At 37.5% G+C, this 20,376-nt stretch overlaps 1 protein-coding gene and 1 long non-coding RNA gene across 7 annotated transcripts in view; both read right to left on the bottom strand.

The window, feature by feature from the left end:
* The window catches only part of LOC131300405 (11-beta-hydroxysteroid dehydrogenase-like 4A), a 69,202-nt gene extending 61,755 nt beyond the window's left edge, over positions 1 to 7,447 (bottom strand). Inside the window, exon 1 of the mRNA XM_058326231.1 lies at positions 7,250 to 7,447. Within this exon, the coding sequence (XP_058182214.1) occupies positions 7,250 to 7,432 (183 nt within the window). The 5' untranslated portion in view covers positions 7,433 to 7,447. The remainder of the gene's footprint in view (positions 1 to 7,249) is intronic.
* A 4,558-nt stretch (positions 7,448 to 12,005) lies between these two features.
* On the bottom strand, positions 12,006 to 16,323 carry LOC131300408 (uncharacterized). Of its 6 annotated transcripts, XR_009190954.1 has the most exons (6): positions 15,871 to 16,323; positions 14,333 to 15,074; positions 14,172 to 14,221; positions 13,915 to 14,073; positions 13,411 to 13,545; positions 12,006 to 12,350 (listed from the first exon to the last, which is right to left on the bottom strand). It is a non-coding gene; the product is annotated as an uncharacterized LOC131300408 (long non-coding RNA). The 6 variants fall into 6 exon arrangements; XR_009190948.1 differs by lacking the exon at positions 14,172 to 14,221 and having other exon boundaries at positions 13,915 to 14,119; positions 14,730 to 15,074; XR_009190949.1 differs by having other exon boundaries at positions 13,915 to 15,074; positions 15,884 to 16,323.
* Between the last annotated feature and the right edge of the window lie 4,053 nt (positions 16,324 to 20,376).

Here is a 20,376-nt window from a genome sequence, read left to right on the forward strand (position 1 = left end):
TCTTAGAAACCCTCTCGACAATTGGCTTCCAAGTCTTTACCCTTCTAGGATTAGCTCCCAAAGGAAGACCCAAGTAATTCATTGGGAGCTTACCTCTCAAACAACCCATAATCTCAGCCAAAACCTCCACTTCCTGATCTTTAATACCCACACCACACATCATGCTTAATTTTAGAGAAGTTTATCTTCAGTCCGGACATCAGTTGGAAGCATCTAAGAATCCTTTTAACACTTCTAATCTCCTCTGGATTGTTATTACAAAAAAGTAGTGTGTCATCTGCAAACTGTAGGTGAGTCACAGCCAGTCCAGTATACCCAATCTCCACTCCTTTAATTAAACCTAGACCTCTTGCTCTTTCAAAAAGAATGTTGAGAGCGTCCACCACAATATTAAAAAGGAAAGGGGACAAGGGGTCTCCCTGCCTCAGACCCTTGTGACATTTGAATTCCTGAGTTGGTGATCCATTTACTAAAACTGACAATGACACAGAGGAAATGCATTCCTTGATCCAATTACACCACTTTTCTCCGCACCCCATTTTTCTTAGCAGGTCCAACAAAAAATTCCAGTTAACACAATCATAAGCTTTTTGAAAGTCAATTTTCAGTAGGATGCCTCCTTTCTTGTTATTTTTCCATAAATGGATAATTTCATTTGCAACAAGGGCACCATCCAGAATATGTTTGCCTCCCACAAAGGCAGCCTTTTGCTAAAAGTTGAAAGAACGGCGAAATGTGTCATCATTTCCTCCTACAACCACAACTATAATGGATTTCTTTCTTCGTCTCGAGAAGTTGTATAGCCCTAACTTGATTACTATTTCTGGTCATTTATTATGCATTTATATATTAGTCGATCTCCTACTTGACAACCAAGCAAGGAAAAATAAAATAGGGTTTTTAAAACAATTTTATCAATGTTTGTTGATCTTTAATGCCCTCACTTGGGTCATAGGCTCACGTAAATAAGCCCAACTAAGTTTGATCAATGAGTATTGTGATCATGAGGGCTGATAAGTGAATGTAACAGGCGAAAAATTAGACAAAAAAGAGCACAACCAAAAAGAGAACAAGGCCCTAAAATTAAAGAGCTTGGAAGTTTAAGAAAGCTACAAGGTAGATTAATTGTCTATGATTTATAAAATGTGAAAGACAAGGAAGAAGCAAATGGAGCCCACATGTCTGAAAAATATAAATTACAGAAAATCAAAACAGGGGGTCACCCTACTTTTCCATTGTCAATTACCATGCCTCGCCTACCATGTATCATTCTATCTCCTTCCATAAAAAGCTTCCCGCCATTGATTTTCGTACTAGATAATGGATGCGAATGCAACAGCCAAAATGAGAATCGATTTCCATAGAGTACTCAAATTCACATTTAACCCGAACCACAGTGGCATTCTTATAGAAAGTAATGCACAGAGCAAAATACAATTAGAAATTCCTATCCATAGAATGCGAAAAAACATATTCATGTCCGCTCATTATGTCTCTTTATCCCAAAACTCAGGCAGTAAACCTCACGGAAAGTCTGCCATTGCTTGATTTGGAAAGATAGAATTTGAAGAGGTTTTGAGGAAATTAAAATAGAGAGAGAGAGAGAGAGAGAGAGAGAGAGAGAGAGAGAGAGAGAGAGAGAGAGAGATTCACAAATTAAAATAAGGTTTACTATTCGTATAGAGTTGGAGTAATTGATTTTTCACTCTCCCACTTTTATAACTACACTCTTTTTAATTTTTTGGGGCCCATAGTTTTCAGAATTACACCAAGGAACACCGGAGCTATGGTTCTATTTGGATTTACAAAAAGCACAAAGCCATGAGGGATTAGAGAGATTCACAATAGAAGAGTGCGCAGTAGGAAAGGAAAGAGAATACTAGATATCAATTCAGACAGAGAGAGCACGCATTCGAATCCATGATCTTCCTAACGCCCTCCCTTTTTTTGGTTGTCAATTACCATGCCTCGCCTATCCTGTATCATTCTATCTCTTTCCTTAGAAAGCTTTACGCCATCAATTTTTGTACTCTTGGATAATGGCTGCAAATGCGACAACCAAAATGAGAATACATTTCCATAGAGTACTCAAATTCACATTCTACCCGAACCACAATGGTATTCTTGTAGAGAGTAACACACATATCAAGATGAAACTAAAAAGGTGCAAAAGAACATATTCATCTCCACTTGTTCTGTCTCTCAAACCCAAAGTCCCATTCATAGAGTGGGAAGTCTGCCATTGCTTGATTTGTAAGGATAGGATTTGAAGAGGTTTTGAGGATATTAAAATCAAGATCAAGAGAGAGAGAGAGAGAGAGAGAGAGAGAGAGAGAGAGAGAGAAGAAGAAGAAGAAGAAGAAGAAGAGGCTGAGAGAGAGATTTAGTGGCAGATTGAGAGCGATTTCAGCGTTTGAAAGAAACGGATTGAGAGTGATTTGGACCATTTGTGAAATTTCAAAAGTAGAAAATGATAGATTTCTGATTTATTGGTAAGTGTTTAGTTCTTTAGAATAGGCTTAATTAGATGACAAAGTTAACCTTTACGAGTAATTTGTAATGAGTTCAATATTTTCGTTGCATTTGAAGGAGTACATCCGATGTTATGAACAGGTCAATAAACAAATACAGAATTCGAAGTGCAATGAGTTTAATGTTTCCGTTGCGTTTGAAGGAAGACATCCGCTGTTATGATCAAGTCAATAAACAAATACAGTATCCGAAGTGAAGTGAAGTACAAAAATTTATCCAGCAGAACCTTGAATGATGATTGATTTGTTTTCGTGGATTCTGAGACGTAAAAGAGGCAATCACCGTTTGTTGTATGTTAATCTCAAGTTATATAATAGCTACTCGTTTTTCATTATAAGCCATACAACCTTTCATTTATTAGCCGATGTGGGATACAACCCCAAGAAGATTGTGATACCCCGTCCGAGTATTTTACTGATTTGAGTGGATATGACAAGTTTGGTGAGTTTGTGTATATGTTTAAGGTAATACAAAAACGGTCTTGCTATTGTCAGCCCACTGGATTGACGATAAGCATAATAGAAGACAAGTAAAAACACGTATTTTTGATTACTTTTTCCACCCTTTAATACAGAATAAGGTATATGGGCATGCAAATTAGGTAAAGCATGTGGGTTTTGTTTGTATCTATAAATGTGTGGCATAAAAAAAAAAAGAAAAAGAAAAAAAAGAGGGGATAAGAATGAAAACACACAAAGAATTACTCCCTCCGTCCCCATTCTATTGTCCATCGTCCTATCCTAACCGGCTAAAAAACTAATTATAACTTTTAATTGGTAATACCGATTATATGCAATATGAATATTGTTTGCTAGATCTCAATGGGCTCTTTTAAACGATGTTTTCAAAATTACCTAAAACATGATAGATTGTAAGATATAATCAATTGAAAAGTGGCTTGAACTCCCAAAAGGGACAAAAGAATGGGACCGGAGGGAGTATGAAGGAAGGTGGGGAGGACAAGTGTCAATTCGGTAAACAATATTTGGTGACTGGTCATTGCATATTTAAAAGAAGGAATCAGGAGATGTTCGGTCAGAGGAGGGAAGCCATGGAGTAGTTTTGGTTGAGAGAGAGACAAAAGAAAAAAAGTAAATTGAGTGAGAGAGTGAGAGGGAAAGAGATGTGGGGGTGTCAATGGTAAGAGAAGGAAAAATGGTGACAGGTAAATAAGAATAGGAGAAGAGGAGGAAAGAGTTGCAGTAACTGCAGCCACTTTGGCCAGTAGAGACATGGGTTGGAAAGGGCGTGCGAAGGTGGATATGAGAAAATTTATGTAAACATTTAAGGAAGTGGTTGATGGCTTTTCAATAATTATTTGTTTGTGAATATTGAGTTGTTGGTGTCAAAGATTTGGTTTGATTGGGTTAGATAGGTTGAGGTACTTGAGGATTCGGGTTGTTACAATGGAAATTACAGACCATGAATCATAGTTTGTTGTTGTTAATGAAGTGTGTTCTTCTCTTTGTAGTGGATTGGGTAGCGATAAATCAAATGCTTCAATTAATAGCTATCAAGAAAGCTTATTTGAGAACCTGAAAGAACAAGTGGTTGATTTTATATATTTGCTCTAACTTAAATTTGATTAGTGAGTATGATGAAATTGCTGGCTTCAATCTCTGGAGAAATGAAACTATCAAGGCTTATTTTATAAGCATAAGATAAATCCTCCAATACTTAAGAAAAAATTGTGTTTGAAATTTCATGTCAGCTAATTTTTCCTCTACCATTGGGTGTGGGCACACGCCCCTGAAAATTCGTAAAATAATCGGGTTCGCCCTTTTTAGAAAGCGCAGTGAAACGCTTTGATTCAGAGTCGCCACTCGGGTTTTGCGGAATACACCCAAGGAACCAAACTTTGAAACGTTCTGCTATGTTTTGATTTGAAAAGGGCTTTGTAGACTGGACCGTTGTCACCTTCAATATTTGAGGTTCGGGAGCCAGGTTACGAGAGGGGAAGGGTTTTATAGCACCCCTCTCGCCCAATCCGGGGATCGGTCTCTACTCGGGCATTTTATAAAACATTTGCCCTTTTTCTCTCATTAATCATTTTTAGCCAATTAAGGCAGGGGAACAATTTAAGGGGATTAAAACTGTAAAATGTTTGCAGTATATGACAAAATTGTATGTATGGTTTATTGAAACAATGGATATAGATTGAGAACAAGCGCTTGCGGGAATTTTAAACAGACAGGAACACAATAGTCCGAAGTGTCGTGCGCAAGAAGAAACCTGCGTGCACTAGCCGAACCACTGCATGGGGATCTGACCTACGCACGCCATTCACCGACTGACGTACACCAGTAAGCTTAAAGCCCTTGCTTTCAATCTTCTGGGCTCTAAAAAGGACCAGTGCACGTACACCCAGGACAAACCACGCAGTTTATAGAGCATAATATATACAGTTACAGATAGTTGAAAATGGCTTTAGAGCCATAAAATAAACAGAACACCCCATAAACAATGTAGGGAAATGAACAAGGGTTAAGGTCTAGTTGTCATGCAATGGACAGCAACTGGGCTAGATCTAACTGTCATACGCTGGTATGTAGATACCGTACGCCAGTTACACACTTTTGTCCAGTGCTTGGCTTTGCACTTTCTGGGCTCTGAAACATGACCAGAAGGATCTCAGAGGCATTACAAAGCGATAGAAATAATATTGAGAAAGTAAAACTAGCAACTTTAACTATGGAAAGCAGTAAACTGGTTATTAGGCATGTTCACAGTGATGAATAGACAAGAAAAAAAGCATAAAACAAAAATCCTGACCTCAGTTCACAACTGGATTACGCGGGTTCCGAAGTGTTCCAAACTGGAGTACGCGGGTTTGTCCCAGACAAACCCCAGACAGGTCGCAGTCCCCACGCCAATTCTGCACGTACTATCAAGGACGGGCGTACGCGTGCTTATGACCGGCGCACGCTGGGTCTTGCCATTGACGATTTTTGAAACATTGCCAACTTTAGGGTCAGGATTGGTATTGATTATCAGCCTTGACCCTGTCAACCCCCCTCAGGGATTAGAACAGAAAGTTTACAAAAGTGGTATACCTTTTTGTTTTCAAGTTTGTTGGAGAGTTTGAGCTTGAACTTGGCTTTGAAAGGGGAATGTGGGTGGATGGACGTGTGTTGTGGTGTATTGGAGAGCTTCTTGTTGTTTCTTTCTCAAGAAGAGGAAAAGGAAGAACAAGGAGCTAATGGAGAGAGAGATGATTTGAATGCTTCAAGTTTTTGGTAACCCCTTGCACATGAATGCAAGGGGGGTATATATAGAGGAGATGGAGGAGTTGTAATCAGTTGAAGGGTAGGTTGGCTTTGGAGGGAGAGTCTCACATGCATTAAATGCATGGGACAAGGTGATGGATTTTGTAGGAGAGAGGGGGGAACATCCCATGCACGTACTCACTCATCAGACGAACGAACAGTGTACTGGGGTGGCCTAAAAGTCTTGTACATGTGGCTGAATAAAGGTGATTTGACTAGCTCTGACCAGCGTACGCCAGTAAGTGACCGGCGTGTGCCAGTCCAAGCCCGGTCAACAGACCGATGACTGACACGTGGCAGAGGACCAGGACACACTAGTTGGGTACCAGCGTGCACAGGTAGGGTTTTGCTGAAGCTTTCTGGCTCTGGCTTAAAGGGTTTGAAAGGGATCTGAAAGAGTATAAGAATGCTCAAAGCTCAAATACACTAACAACCTCAGGGTGTTCTTGATCTTATTCATCATCGGGAAATCAAAGAACGTAAGTAAACTTATCTAGACAGTTCAGAATAGTGTGTCTACATTGCATTTAGTTGGTTGGTACGGTGGTGCTAAATGTTATAATGCTAGCTACAACAATTGAGAAAGTTAACCGGTTAAGAGATTTGGTCAAATCTAATTATTTTTGAGAAAAATAGAGTCACAAATATGAGTGTGACAGAGCCCCACATGAAGACTTTTAAAAGGTTGAGATCTCACTTGTGTTTATATGAAGATTTGAATTACATATTGGAAGGAGCTATGGTCAGCACCTACTCTGGGTAAGATTAAACATTTTATTTGGAAGTGCTTTCACAATATTGTTCCAGTAAAGGAGGTGTTTCGCAAATATGTGGTTGCCGATCTACTATGTCCAGTTTGTTGGAAAGAGTTTTATGGAGCCGTATGCGGGCAAATGATCTCTATGAAAGGAAAGTGATACGTTTGAATAGAGTTGATTCGATTAGAACGAAAGAGATTATCCATCATTCCTACGTCAGCTTGACTATCTAATATGAATATTATTTATCAATCAATACAGTGAGCAATAAGCACTAACCCGGCGCGTGCGGGCATCTCACTAGTGTCCACCTACAAAAAGTTGTTTATAGTTAAGCATTTAAGCTATTTGGGAAATTTTAGTCAAGCTCATTCACTCTTTAACATTTTTTATTTGAGAAACAGTCAAAAGCTATAGAAATTGACTTTTACTTGTGCTGTTGTTTTATGGCTGTTTGATTTGGTGGGCAATTTTAACCTAGGGGGCGAATACCTTTCACCTGAAGGTAACTCTGAACCATTTGGCCTCTGTCTCATAATGTTGACATATTGATTTTACTTATAAAGTGGTAGTCATTATGTTCAGATCCACAACTTCAAAGTTAGTGAGTTGGGTTTTAACTTCTGGTTTAGTGGCCTTTAAAGAACCAATTAAGAAGATGATTCTTTTGGGAGAGTTCAGAGTTGATCAAACCTCGCCGATGCCTGAAGATGCACCGGTGATGAGTACAATTTTACTAGAGACGTTTTCGCTGAATACGGACCTTGATATAGAATTGAAAATCTTGAAGAACAAAATAGCCGGTAGGAAGAAGAAGAGCAAAAAGAGTGATATAAGAGGAAGCACAATATTAAGCAACTTGTGAACTGAATCCATGCTTGAGAGAAGACAGAGGAGATAAGTAGGAGTATGTGACGAAGAACAATATCGAGCAACTTATCTGTTTTTAGAGAGATTTATTTATGGCTCCAACGTGAACAACAACAACCAATCGCCACCGTCTTAAAGTGCCTTAGATGGTCTGGATTTTAATACTCACTCCGTCCTATTTTCATTGTCTATTTTTGAAATGCGTGTCATTTTTTAATTGTTTATATCTTTCAATCTATAATTTTTTCATAATTTTAAACTTTGTATTATAGAATTAATCAAAATCTATCAAACAAGATCCATATTGCATATTTTTTAAGATCCACACTAAAAGATATAAGTAAAAGACATAAAAGAGAAAAACAGAATAATAGACAATAAAAATGGGATGAAAGGAGTAAAAACTTTCCAAGGAAAAGTTTTACTCTTTTCCGGAAAAGTTTCATTAACATCCGGACCATCCAAAATACTTTCGGACGGTCGCGATTGACTCCGTAAACAACTATTCACGGCTCTGCCGTTAAAAAGATTTTCTCAATCTATTTTTTACCAAAAAAATTAAGTTGGAGCACGTGTGGAAGCCCAGAAGGACAACGATGTTTCCTCAAGGGAAAAAACAAAAGACAACCATTTACTAGTAACCTTTCAAAACGTTTTGAGCACACACCATTTACTAGACAACCATTTTCTCAATCTATTCCAGGAGTCACTTTTGGTTGTTTGTTGGAGTGGGCTTTTATTGTTGGGGATTGACGGTGATCGTTCATTTTGGTGGTGGTCCTGGAGGGGGATGGCAGATGCTGACTAGGCCGATTCGGCTGTTTATCTCGGTAATAGGCGGTTCGGATCTAAACCGAGCAATGGACGGTTGGACTTGTATGCGTTCAAATTCAATCCGAGCCGTCCGCGCCAAAATGAACGGCCGGATCAACCGTTCGACACGCGCTTTACAGGGGGTACTCGGTAGCATCCCCTGTACTAGTTTGATGGCTATAGTGCATTTTGGTTTCTCCATCACTGGATTCTTTACTCAAATGGGCATTTTTTTTGCAACACAATTCCAATTTTTGCTCTATCAAAAACGTGCTTACATGATGAAAAGTTGGGCATCTACCAATACATGTATGAATTATTACTATGTTTAACGCGAATATTGGTGTTATTGTCAATTCTTATCATTCTCACTCATTTATTCGTTTCATGTTATTTTCTTGAATCACACGCCTATTTTTGTGTTTTAAAGTAACAACAGTTTTGATTAATTCAATGTTTTAGTAAATCATATGTAAAGAATTATGAGTTTTAATAATTAGAAATATTTGGACACAAATGTTCAGACAGTGTACAAAAGTTTGTTTGTCTCCGTCTGATGCACGTAGATTCTAGTTTCATTTCAAGCTCGTATGCATTGAACAGTTCCCGACGCTATTGTATCCAAATAGATAGTAGTATGTGTTAAAGTAGCATCACTCTCTGAATATTCACTCGTAGGGTAGGGGATAAAATCTAAAAAATTACTACCAAACTTCTCTTTTTAAGTATCAGGGACCAATTAATCGAGAGGATTATTCCTCCAATCCAATGCAATGGATCCTCAACCTTCACATGTGTACTCATCTTCCCTCTCCCCTTACAAGGCCCCATCAACTCCATGCTGAAGCTCGCCGAGCTCCTCTGCCTCTCCGGCGGCCTCCACGTCACCTTTCTCACTCACATGATGGATCCCCTGTACACAGTCTTTGAAAATATTTTTTTCGAGACCAAATTGTTTACTTTTTGGCAGCCCATGTTCATTTTAAGAGTCAAGTCGTCCTTTTCCATTTTTATTGGCCAATTGGTAAAAAAAAGTTAATAATTAACAGTAGACGGGAATTTTCGTTTTCAAAAGATAATAAGCATTATAACTTACTTTTTTTGACATTATAGCACTGGGATAAACTAAAACCTAGATAGTGGAGTTTGGGCAGGAAAAACTAAAGAAAAAAATTGGTGATCTTTCTTCTAGATGCTAATCTTCACTTCGCGGAAGAGTCATCCGTTGCCCAGATCTCATCTCCATCGTGTAGCATCTGAGTCATTCATTACCGAGATAAAATCGGGACCATTAGATTACCGAACAGAAGGCTCGGATGGTGCCTCCGCACAAAACCATCCCCGGTTAAAGTGTAGATTATAACTCTAATCATCCTCCAATTTCCGTTTTATATTCAGTAACTGAGAAGGTGCGTGATGTAGTAAAATTTATCCATGTCACGAGATCTGATTAGAGATCTTGATCTTGGCCACATAAACATATCTTCTTCGGTGGTTCCAAATTCCCTGTAAGAGTGATTGGATGATTTGTGTAGAATCGAAATCCTAGAAGCTCGTCCAAATGGTTTTAGATTCTGCATTCTCCAATTCATTTTGCAAAATTTATTATGATAGAATGAATTTTGTAATTGGCTCCCGAACACCATGTTCAATATTTTCAAATTGGGATACGTATCGTATATCGTTTATTTCAAATCGGGATACGTATCGTATTGGGTCAAGACATTGTAACTACAATATCTTGTCTTGTGTACGCAGAGAGAAATGTCTGAAATTCCATCTAAAAAGAACACGACAATACTATCTCTAAACAGGAATCAAGTAAAACAAAAGAGTTCAACTGAAAGTAACCTGTTCCGTGAAGAGTCTGGCATGATAGATAGATAGATGGAGGGATTTTGACGTATTTTGGCTCAAAGTCTCCCATGCCAATTAAAGTAATTGGAATATGAAGGGCTTATCATTGATGAAGACAAATTGGCAGAACCATCTAATGACGACCAAGACTTGGCATTTAAGTACGTGGAACCCATGACTCCGATAGGTCTTCAATTCAGAGAGTACTGCAGTTTTTGTTCTTTGAAATATTTTTTCTTTAATTGTTTTTAGTAGCCCGAAGGAATATCGGCTAAGAGGAAGGGTATCAGAAGTAATTTTCCAGCAAACTCCCAGCGACCAAGAAGTTAAAATTGGTCTCCAGTTCATGTTGTATTGTGATTATACTCAATCAGATTTGTGTGTTGGATTCGAGTAGAGTCGGGCCGTGACTGTGGTGCGTCTTTGCGGGATAACTACGACATGGTAGTGAGTGATGCTCTTTGGATTCTTACATTTTGATGACTCTGAATGTTAAAAATGAGAGAATAAATATTTTATTGAATTCGATAACACTATACAATGAGTTCCCTTATTTATAGAGGAAAGGGAGCCTAATTAAGGAAGGAAATCATACCAATTAACTATGAAAGAAAATCATCCTAACTACAATTAAATCTCAATAATCATGATATCATTTATTATATCCATTTATTCAAACAAAGAAGAGTAGTGGATCAGTTTGAGAATGCTTGTTCATCTAAAAATTGAAAGCTTAGATTTCTTTTTTCATTAGCTCATGGTTTGGAAGATGTAATCTGATGGGTTTGTAATTTTTGAGTCTCAGTTTTTATGGTAAATTTGTAGAAATTTATCATGATGTTTCATGATGATCTATTTATCATGTTTATAACCTATTTATTATGGATTGTTTTGATGTCATTACATGAGTGTTTGTAGATACTTGTGGTACAATAAATAGAATTTGGTGAATTGTTTGGCATGCATGCATAGTTAATATGTAGAGACCCGTATTTAATTCATTTAATTTTAAAGTTTATAATTGAGGACAATGGAAAATGTGATGCATGTGTTTATATGGTTTGGGGCTTAAGTGATTGAATTGAATGTGAAAGGGTGTAAGTGTGGTTTCCATATGTATGAGTATATATAGGAGGGTGAGAGAGTAGAGAATTATATTTCTCCTCTCTATCTCTCACGCCTCACTCCCTCTCTCTCTCTCTTGCTCTCTCTCCAAATTTCACCCTAACAACTCAAAACCTTCTCAAAACAACCTTCAATCATTCTCCCTCTATGCGTATTGTGGTCCATATTCTGTCGATGTGAGCTTGGAGAAGGTGTATTGTACTCGGTCTCGATTTCGGAAAGCTAGGCACTACAAGAAAAATCACATTGGGTGACGATTGAAAATCGTCACAAATGGCATATTTTTCGTCACAAATAGTATAGGTGACGAAAAAAAAATTGTCGACTAAAGGTTGTCGAGGATTCTTCCCTGGTGACGAAATCCGATTTTCGTCACCCATAGTGCCATTTGATGACAAAAAAATTCGTCACGGAAAAATCACTTAGTGACGAAAAAAATTCGTCACCAATTGTGTTTTTTATGACGAAACATTTCGTCACCATTGCCATAATTATTTGTCACCCATTTTCAATTTCGTCACTAATTGTGACAAGTAATTGATACAGTTAAGCACATAGGTGACAAAAAAATTTCGTCATCGAAAAATTTAATTAAAAAATAATGAAAAATAATAAAGGTGACAAAATATTGTCACCTAAAATTACAAATTAAAGCCAATCAGTGACGAAAGATTGTCAATCACCTACACTCTTCTTACAATACAATATTATCCTGTTCATTTCAATACGCAGACAAACAAATAAATTATACATTACCCAATATATAATGGTCAACACATCTTCATAAATCAATATAATCATGTCTAAATTAGACATCCATTAACCACGAGAACTATGTACTCTACACCAAAATGTACATCCACCGATAGGGTCCAAAGCATCAATGTCTCCATGAAAAAAACATGAAAGGTAGACCATACCATATAGGTAGCATCATTAAAATAAAAAAAAGAAGACTCGAAACTTCAACCAAAAAGGAGTCTTCATAGAAGCATATATCCAGAAAAGAAGACTCGGAACTTCATCCAAAAAAAAGAATCTTCGTAGAAGCAGATATCCAAACAAAAAGTCTTCATAGTAGAGCATATATATACCATCTTCCTTGCTACCAAACTTATGCATATTCAATCTGCACACATGAAAAGTAGGATAAAATATTTTGGTTATGATATTAATAGAACACAAAACATTACGTAAACTTTACAATATACAAATGAAACGACAAGTGAGAACCTAACTCAAAATACAACACCAGTACCACAACCTTAAGCAAAGAAAAGTTCACCGCATGGGATGACTAATGCACAGAACCAAACTTTTAAAGAGACAAAAAGCCTCATATACTCTTGTATAACTTGGTTGCCTTTCTATCTGTAAACTGTATGTCTAACAACCATGTTTAATTGATCCAATGGTATAGTCAGATTCTAAGCATAGTTGTGCTATTATTGGCAAATATATATTTGCGGGAGCTTTATCCATGCGCGTTTGAAAAATTAAGGCCCATACTTATAGTCCTACTGTATTTAAAAGCAGAATGTAGAATAATAAAGGATTGTTATGTTAAGCTACAAGATTTTATACACCTAAGGAGTTGTGTCCCCATATATGTTGTGTCCCCGCCGTAAAGAGGTGGAAACCCCCCTGTTTTGGGACACAACGGATCAGCAGACCCCAAACCACATGTCAGCATCAGATGGAAAAGTCTCATGATTAGCATCAACAACTACATCAAATCTCTATAGAAGAAGATATACCACGGCAGTAATAGTAGAGCAGAACCAGAGCAGTAAGAGCCCAAAACCAGAGCAATAATAGCCCAGAAACTCCATTATTATCAGCTACAACATAAACCAAGCTGGACAGTGTCAAACATTGGGTTTCTTGAAGGAAAACCACAGCAGCAAACAACATAGCAATACCAAAGCAAGAGGAATACAACATAAACTTTTTGTTTCTTGATTGATTATTTGTGTCTATCCATCTATTTTGGACAGACTTATAGGATGTAGAGATAGTTAACATCAAACCAGAGAATATAAAAACTTTCATAATCTCTATAAATAGAAAACATATGCTTAAAAAGGGCACAAAAAAAGGCAGAAAACCAAACCAACAAAAATATAAAGCCCACTCCGGCCCAGTTTTTCTCATGATGAATGTAAATAGAGAAAGCATGATGTACTAACCAGCAAGTGGTTAACCGGTAAATCCTTGGTGTTTAAGAAACGCCAAAACACTATCCAAAGTCCTCCCATGTTCCTCTTTTGCCTCTACTAGCTCGTCTATCTTATTGTTTGCTACTTCATTTCCTTCCACTTGCTCTTGAAGAAGAGCAGTACATGTCCATGTTGATAAAAATAAAAAAGAAGTTACAAATTAAGCAGAAAAGGCCACAAAAAACAATAGCCAAAACAATCCTAAACTTAAGAGGCACTACAAAGAGATCCAAGGATCAACAACAATAGGCACAAGGGTAGAAAAGAACGCAAAAAGGCATCATCAAAAGCAGCATCAAAAAAGGGAAGAAAATTAGACTTGTTTGTGGTGTATTTTTTATCGCTCCTACAAGACCACAAACTAACAGAGAAAACTATAAGGGTTTCAAGTTTAGGATGTGGTTTTTCCAATAAAATCCAAGTTTAGGATGCTATAAGAAGAACCATGACCATTTCTCTAGTGAAAGAGAATACCTGTCATATTGGAACAGCCCACTTCTTAGTTATTAAGCTTGTCCACTGGTGGGTTGTTTCTAGCATACTCTTCCCCCCCTCGTTTCTCTAAGTTTCTTGTATTTTTTTTGTGCACAATGAAGTTGTGATTGCTCAGCCTCTGTCCACATTGCGTTGCTACTGCATTTTCAACATCGATAGGATCACCTAACAAGTCAAACTTATCCTGCAGTATTTGATATTTTGAGTAATGACTTGATCATAATTTAGGAAGAAACCTGATAATTTTAGTACACTATACCCCATTAGAAGCTTAAACTAAGAGCTGCTGCAAATGAACAGCTAGAAGTTAACAAAGAACGAAATACAGAGAGGTATAAGTGCTCAAGTCAACAATGAATTGCAAATGAAAGATTAACTGCTACGTATCATTTCTGACCATTTCCAAGACCTCGAGCGAGGGGGCCGAGTCTTTTAGAGCACATTAAACATATGCAGATACAACTAAAGTTTTTCAATTTCCTTTGGCAATGTTATGAGCTTCCACCACAGTTTTCCTAGGAACCTTTGTTTCAGTAACATGATCAAAAGTAAAAGTAGCAGCAAGAGCAATAAAATCCTTAAAAACACATTCTGCAAAACACAGCAAGCATGAGAGACGTCTTTAATGCCTGAAACTACTTCACCTGCATTGGTTAAAATATGCACACGATGGCAATTCTGTAACACAATTCTCGTATGTTTGTCTGTTTTGTTGATTATCAAACATTGATGTCACTATGACATGCTTAAAAAATATATACAACAAAAAGAAAATCCAAACATTTAGATAGCACCTGTCCAGTCTGAGCCCCCATGCACTCAAGATGAGCCATTAACCTCTTATTAAGCCATTAAGCATACGCTCAATCTGTTTCATGAGCCTCTGTTCAATCACTTCCTTGAGCCTTTGTGCAATCTCAAAGCTTAGCATTTGCTCAATCTCGAGTGGCCTAACATACTTGCGTAGTGATCTTGTTAAGTCCAAGACACACCTGCACCAAAGTACAACAAAATAAAAGAGAAGTCAGGTCATAAACCACAGACATTATCAAACATGACCTAAAGTTTGGCTCCACTATCCCACTTCTTCATGCCCTTAGCATAGCCTCGACCATGCTTCTTCATAGATGTCTCAGGAGCTGAAAATTCAATTAATAGTATGATAGAAACCTATGAGCAAACAAATACCAAACACACACCCCAACAACTCTGTATTCTGTAATTCCAGTTAGAGCATATGGCAAAACAGAAGCAACAACCAGGAAAAGGCATTTACACAGACTAACATAGTAGCAACAGATTCCATCTCATCTAGAGTATGTGTTTCTTTTTAAAAAAATAAAAGAGTTACATGTCCTGATCATCTGATGACGGTTGAGCTGGCTCTCTTGATTGAGAATAGAATTTGATACTCTGTAGAGGCTGCATTTAGACAGATGGATTGGTGCCTTCATACCATGTTAGGAATGGTATATGAATTTCTAATTTTCTACAACTAAAATGCTAAAAGTTTATTATGTACAAGATACCAACAGATACAACAAGTAATCCAAAATAGACATGAACTTGATCATTTCCATTTCATGCTCCCAATTCAATTCATTTCGCTCAAGGACACGTTTGTTCCTAATTTTCCACAAGGACCAACAAATGAAAGGACTGACTTCGCATAGCAAAAAGAAAAAAATAGATCTCATGTTTCCCATTCACAGTCACAAAATAGGCAAACTACAACCAAATCAAAAACCCCCATATGTGCAGGTTAGCATCTTGCTAATCTTATTTCTTTTGTATATGTATTCATATACATAGCTGTTCACTTTGCCTATTAAAAAAACAGAACTTAAGAAGATACCAAATCAATTCTTATCATTAATCATACGGAAAGAAATAGATAGACCCTTTAATGAGTACAAATCTTTAATGTAAATATACCTGAAACCTTAACCATCGTTTACGGAGACTGCTCGCCAACTCATCCGCCGTCAATAGGAAACTCTGACTAATGTACCCTCCACACCACATCTCTCTTGCAGAAAACGTTACTTCAGCGTCCGAACAGCCAGGATTCTTGGAATATCAAACCGAAATCGGTCCATCTGTCCATGTATTGAGAAGTGAAGTTAGAGAGAGAGAGAGAGAGAGAGAGAGAGGGAGAGAGAGAATACAAGCCAATGGCTGGTGGCGAAGCACGTGTCCGATTGGCAAATCCACGGCCAGATCTGAAGCCATACGGTGCGTCCATCTCGTAGCTTTCCAAATCGGACTAGAAGCAGAAGGCGAGCCACGAGAGGAGGAGAACGAAGGTCGCCTCGAGGACCACGGCTTGAGACTGAGTGAATCTCCTCATTGTATCGAAGGAGACTCGCAACACCTACCCACCCCCCGCCCCCCTCTGTAATCGGGGCTTATTTTGGGCGTAGAAGTAAAACCCACCGAAATGATAGTGTATTGTTTGCCTAACATAACCCCTTAAACGATGTCATTTTTCCTCACATAACTTTTCAAATAATTTGTTAAGCGCGCCTAAATGAATACCAGCTCGCCCACATGAAAATTCAGATCGCGCACCTAAATGAGTAGTTTTTTATCATGGTCTTTGTTAGGCTTTTTATCTCGCTACAAAAGTGAGGTCATTTATCTCATTTTTTTCGGCGTTAAAGTTTTTTATCAAGCTACAAAGGTGAGATCTTTTCTCTTTTATCTCGCCACAAGAGCGAGATCTTTTATCTCATTTTTTTCCGCCCTAAAATCTTTTATCATGCTGCAAGAGTGAGGTTGTTTTTCTTTTATCACGCCGCAAAAGCGAGGTCTTTTATTCCATGCTAAAACCCACTTTTTATCTCAGTTTTGGACTTCAACTAAGATTAAAAAAAATTAAGCACCATTTTTTATTATGTTTTTCACTGAAAACCGTGATCTTTCTGAATCTACTTAGTTTAATACATATCTGTTATTTGCAGTAGTGTTAGTCGAGTATCGCTACACAATTGATCGAACAGAAAAACTCATTTTGTTAATGACATTATGTCTTGATAAAGAAGCTTTTTAAATCTAATCGACACAAAAAATTTATAAAAAAAATTAATCAAAAAGGAAAACAAGAGCAACGGTCTGGATCATCGTAATTAAGTCATAGTCAAATAGCTACCGTACGTTCAAATATAACACAAGATTTAGTTTGTTAACAGTTACACTGAACGTATAGAATTCAAAGGTCATTACCAACTCAATTTTTACAATGGTTGATCTGAACCGTTAGGATTTCACGTCTCATTGATTTCATTGTTGTCGCCAAAAACGGAAATCATCGGATATCGGCGACCACCTGAACAGACAATATTTGATGCATCTCGAGGCATTAAAGTATTAGATTGAAAGACCTGACTCCACCAAAGCCTTTATTTTTCAATCCGAACCGTCTATCTTTTACATATTATGGAGTTCATCATTCGTATAGAGAATGAAGTTGATTCGAGGATCACTACACGTTTGATCAGACGATAACTATCATCCAAAAAATAAAATTGCGTCCCTATCATGGAGCTTTTTAAAATTGATCGAGCCAACTTTTTACGATAATGATATAATCAATAAGCACAACGAAATCAACGGCCTCGACTGTTAAAATAGTTTTGTCTTGTTGAGATCTGCTCAAATTTCTTGTAGTTAATGAACGCCCCTGCCCGCTAAAACCCTCCCAAAAAAATTCCCTCTTTAATGGATGACAAAAAAAAATTCCTCTCCCAAATTCTTTCCTTTTGTGAGGAACTATTTCGTCATATAATGGTTGCAAGTACCTGTGCAACGCATGGAGGAAACGGATTAGCGATGAAACTTATTTTTTTGTCACCTTATATTTTTTGGTCCACATTTTTGTAGACGAAATTTATTTTTTCGTCACTGATTACATATTTTTGGCGACAAAATAAAATTTCCTCACCTTAAATTTGTCTACCTTCTTAATTGGTGACGAAAAAATATTTTCCTCACAAAATAGGCATATTTGGAGACGAAATCTACTTTCCTCACCAGCATTTCGTCACATATTCTCATTTTTCTTGTAGTGAGGGCTCATATTTTTGTGGGTTTCGTTCTTCGGCCTCAAGGTAGAGATTCTACCTCTCAATATATGTAATAGAAGTGTTTTCTAGCCTTGAATCATGTCCTTGTTGTTGTTATTGTTGTTGTAATTGAAATCCTTGAAATCTGCAGAAAATCTGTTTGAACAGGCAACTGTATTGATACTACTCTGATCAGTATCGATACCAAAATCTCTGGAACGTTTTTAAGCCCAGTTGTATCGATACTAGTTTGGCTAGTATCAATATAAAGTGGCTTAGTGACAACTTTTGCTGTTTTGTTCCAAACTTCATTGTTTTGACCCCCGATCATTTCTAACTTGTTCTAAACATCACCAAATTACTCGAAGACATGATTAATCATATTTGTTAAGTTCGTGGAGTATCTTTGCATCCCTTGCCTTTGTTCGGTATAGTTTGACGTTGGTTTTCCTTATGAACTTCGACTAAATGGAAATGACACGTTACGAAGACACAAGATTTGTGAACACTTGTTGACACAAAAGAGAACATTCAGGATCCATCGACGGGTGGGTGCCTAGCAGTGGGTATCGAGATCCCTAAATTGACCCGGCAGGAGCAAAAGCTCATATTGGTTACATTCAGGACCTACCGATGGGTATGGTGCCTGGTAGGGGGTATCGGGATCCCTAAATTGGCCCGCTAGGAGCAAAAGCTCATATTAGTTACATTTAGGATCTACCGATGGGTATGGTGCCTGGCAGGGGGTTATCGAGATCCCCAAATTGGCCCGGCATGAGCAAAAGGTCATACTGGTTACATTAAGGACCTACCCATGGGTATGGTGCCTAGCAGGAGGTATCGGGATCCCTAAATTGGCTCGGCAGGAGCAACAGCTCATATTGGTCACATTTAAGACATACCAATGGGTATGGTGCCTGGCCGGAGGTATCGAGATCCCTTAATTGGCCCAGCAGGATTAATTGGCCCAGCAGGAGATTCGGCTCATGACACATGACGCGAAGTGACATTGGACACATGGAAAGTTGAAATGGTTAAAGGTTGAGGTGCATACCAAATTTCGTATCGACTTTGTTGGATTGTTAAGTCTTGCTTATTGCCTATTGTATGGTCTACATCATGTTCTTGCCTTGTGATCAATCTTGCATTTCTCTTAGATATAATGTTAGTGTAAAATTTTCTATTGGGTTAGTGTAGCTCAAACCTATTATCATTTTCAGGTACTAACACAGGGCAGTAGAATGTATGGTTGGAATGCTTGGATGTGAAATTATTTTTTGAAAGCTAACGATTGAGGAGTTACTTAGTCATCTTTGTAAATCTCTTTTGGAAGATGTATTTGTAACTCTAATTGTAAATCTTTTGACTTTGGAATACTGTAATCCTTAACACTCTTTCACTACTCAATACTACTTATGTTAATTTTGGCCTCGGAGCCAAAGATGTAATATTTTGGGAACTATTGAATGATGGAAGTGTGATTATGGAAATGGGAATGCTACATTATTTTGGGGTATTGTACGGATTATTGTGAGGTTTTATTTATGAAAATCATGTATATATTTATGTTAAAAATCGTGGGCGTGACATAATATATGTTGACATGCGATACTTTTAATGATGGCGATTCGTTGTGAAACAGATGGTGTGGATGCGTGCATTGTGTATGAAAGGGAGTTCTAAGTTATCTAGAGTTGGAATTGTGTTTTATATTCTACTTGTAGTCAAAAGGTACTTATTGCTCCTATTACAATGTTTCCTTACCGCTTATCATACCATATATTTATCTAGAGTTAGTGGAGATTTTTCTACTGGATTAGTATAACTCAACTCTTCATTTTCATGTACCCACCATGGCATAGAGCTTGAAGTGCATTTCAGGTGTTCTTTGAGAGCTTCTTTGCAGAGTCATTTTGTCATCCAATCTAAATCATGTTTTTGAGATGAAATTGTAACTACATTGTTATATCTTTTGACTTAAACAAATTTAATGTTACTTAATATTTTTCCTCTCCTGGCTATTGTGTAAATTTTTGTGAGATTTAATTATGTGGACACTTGTTTAAAAGGATGTTGGTTTATGAGATAATGTTTGGCATGATGTTCATTGGTATGTAGGTACGGATATGATGACGTTTTACATATCGAAAAGCTATATTTATTATGTTCAAAATCGAGGGCGTGACAATTTACTTTAGGACCACCGGACAATCTTATTTAGGACTTGCATATAAAAAAGTTATGAAAATCATGCTTAAAGAAATCTCAAGTCAAGCAAGCCCGGTTTGGCTAAATTTGATTTATCTATTGCTTTATGTCATTGATGAATTTACGTTCCAATATTCAGTAAAAGTAATTTCCTCCACACAAGTAACAG

This window comes from Rhododendron vialii, chromosome 1a (assembly GCF_030253575.1).
Source record: "Rhododendron vialii isolate Sample 1 chromosome 1a, ASM3025357v1".
Taxonomy (NCBI): Eukaryota; Viridiplantae; Streptophyta; class Magnoliopsida; order Ericales; family Ericaceae; genus Rhododendron; species Rhododendron vialii.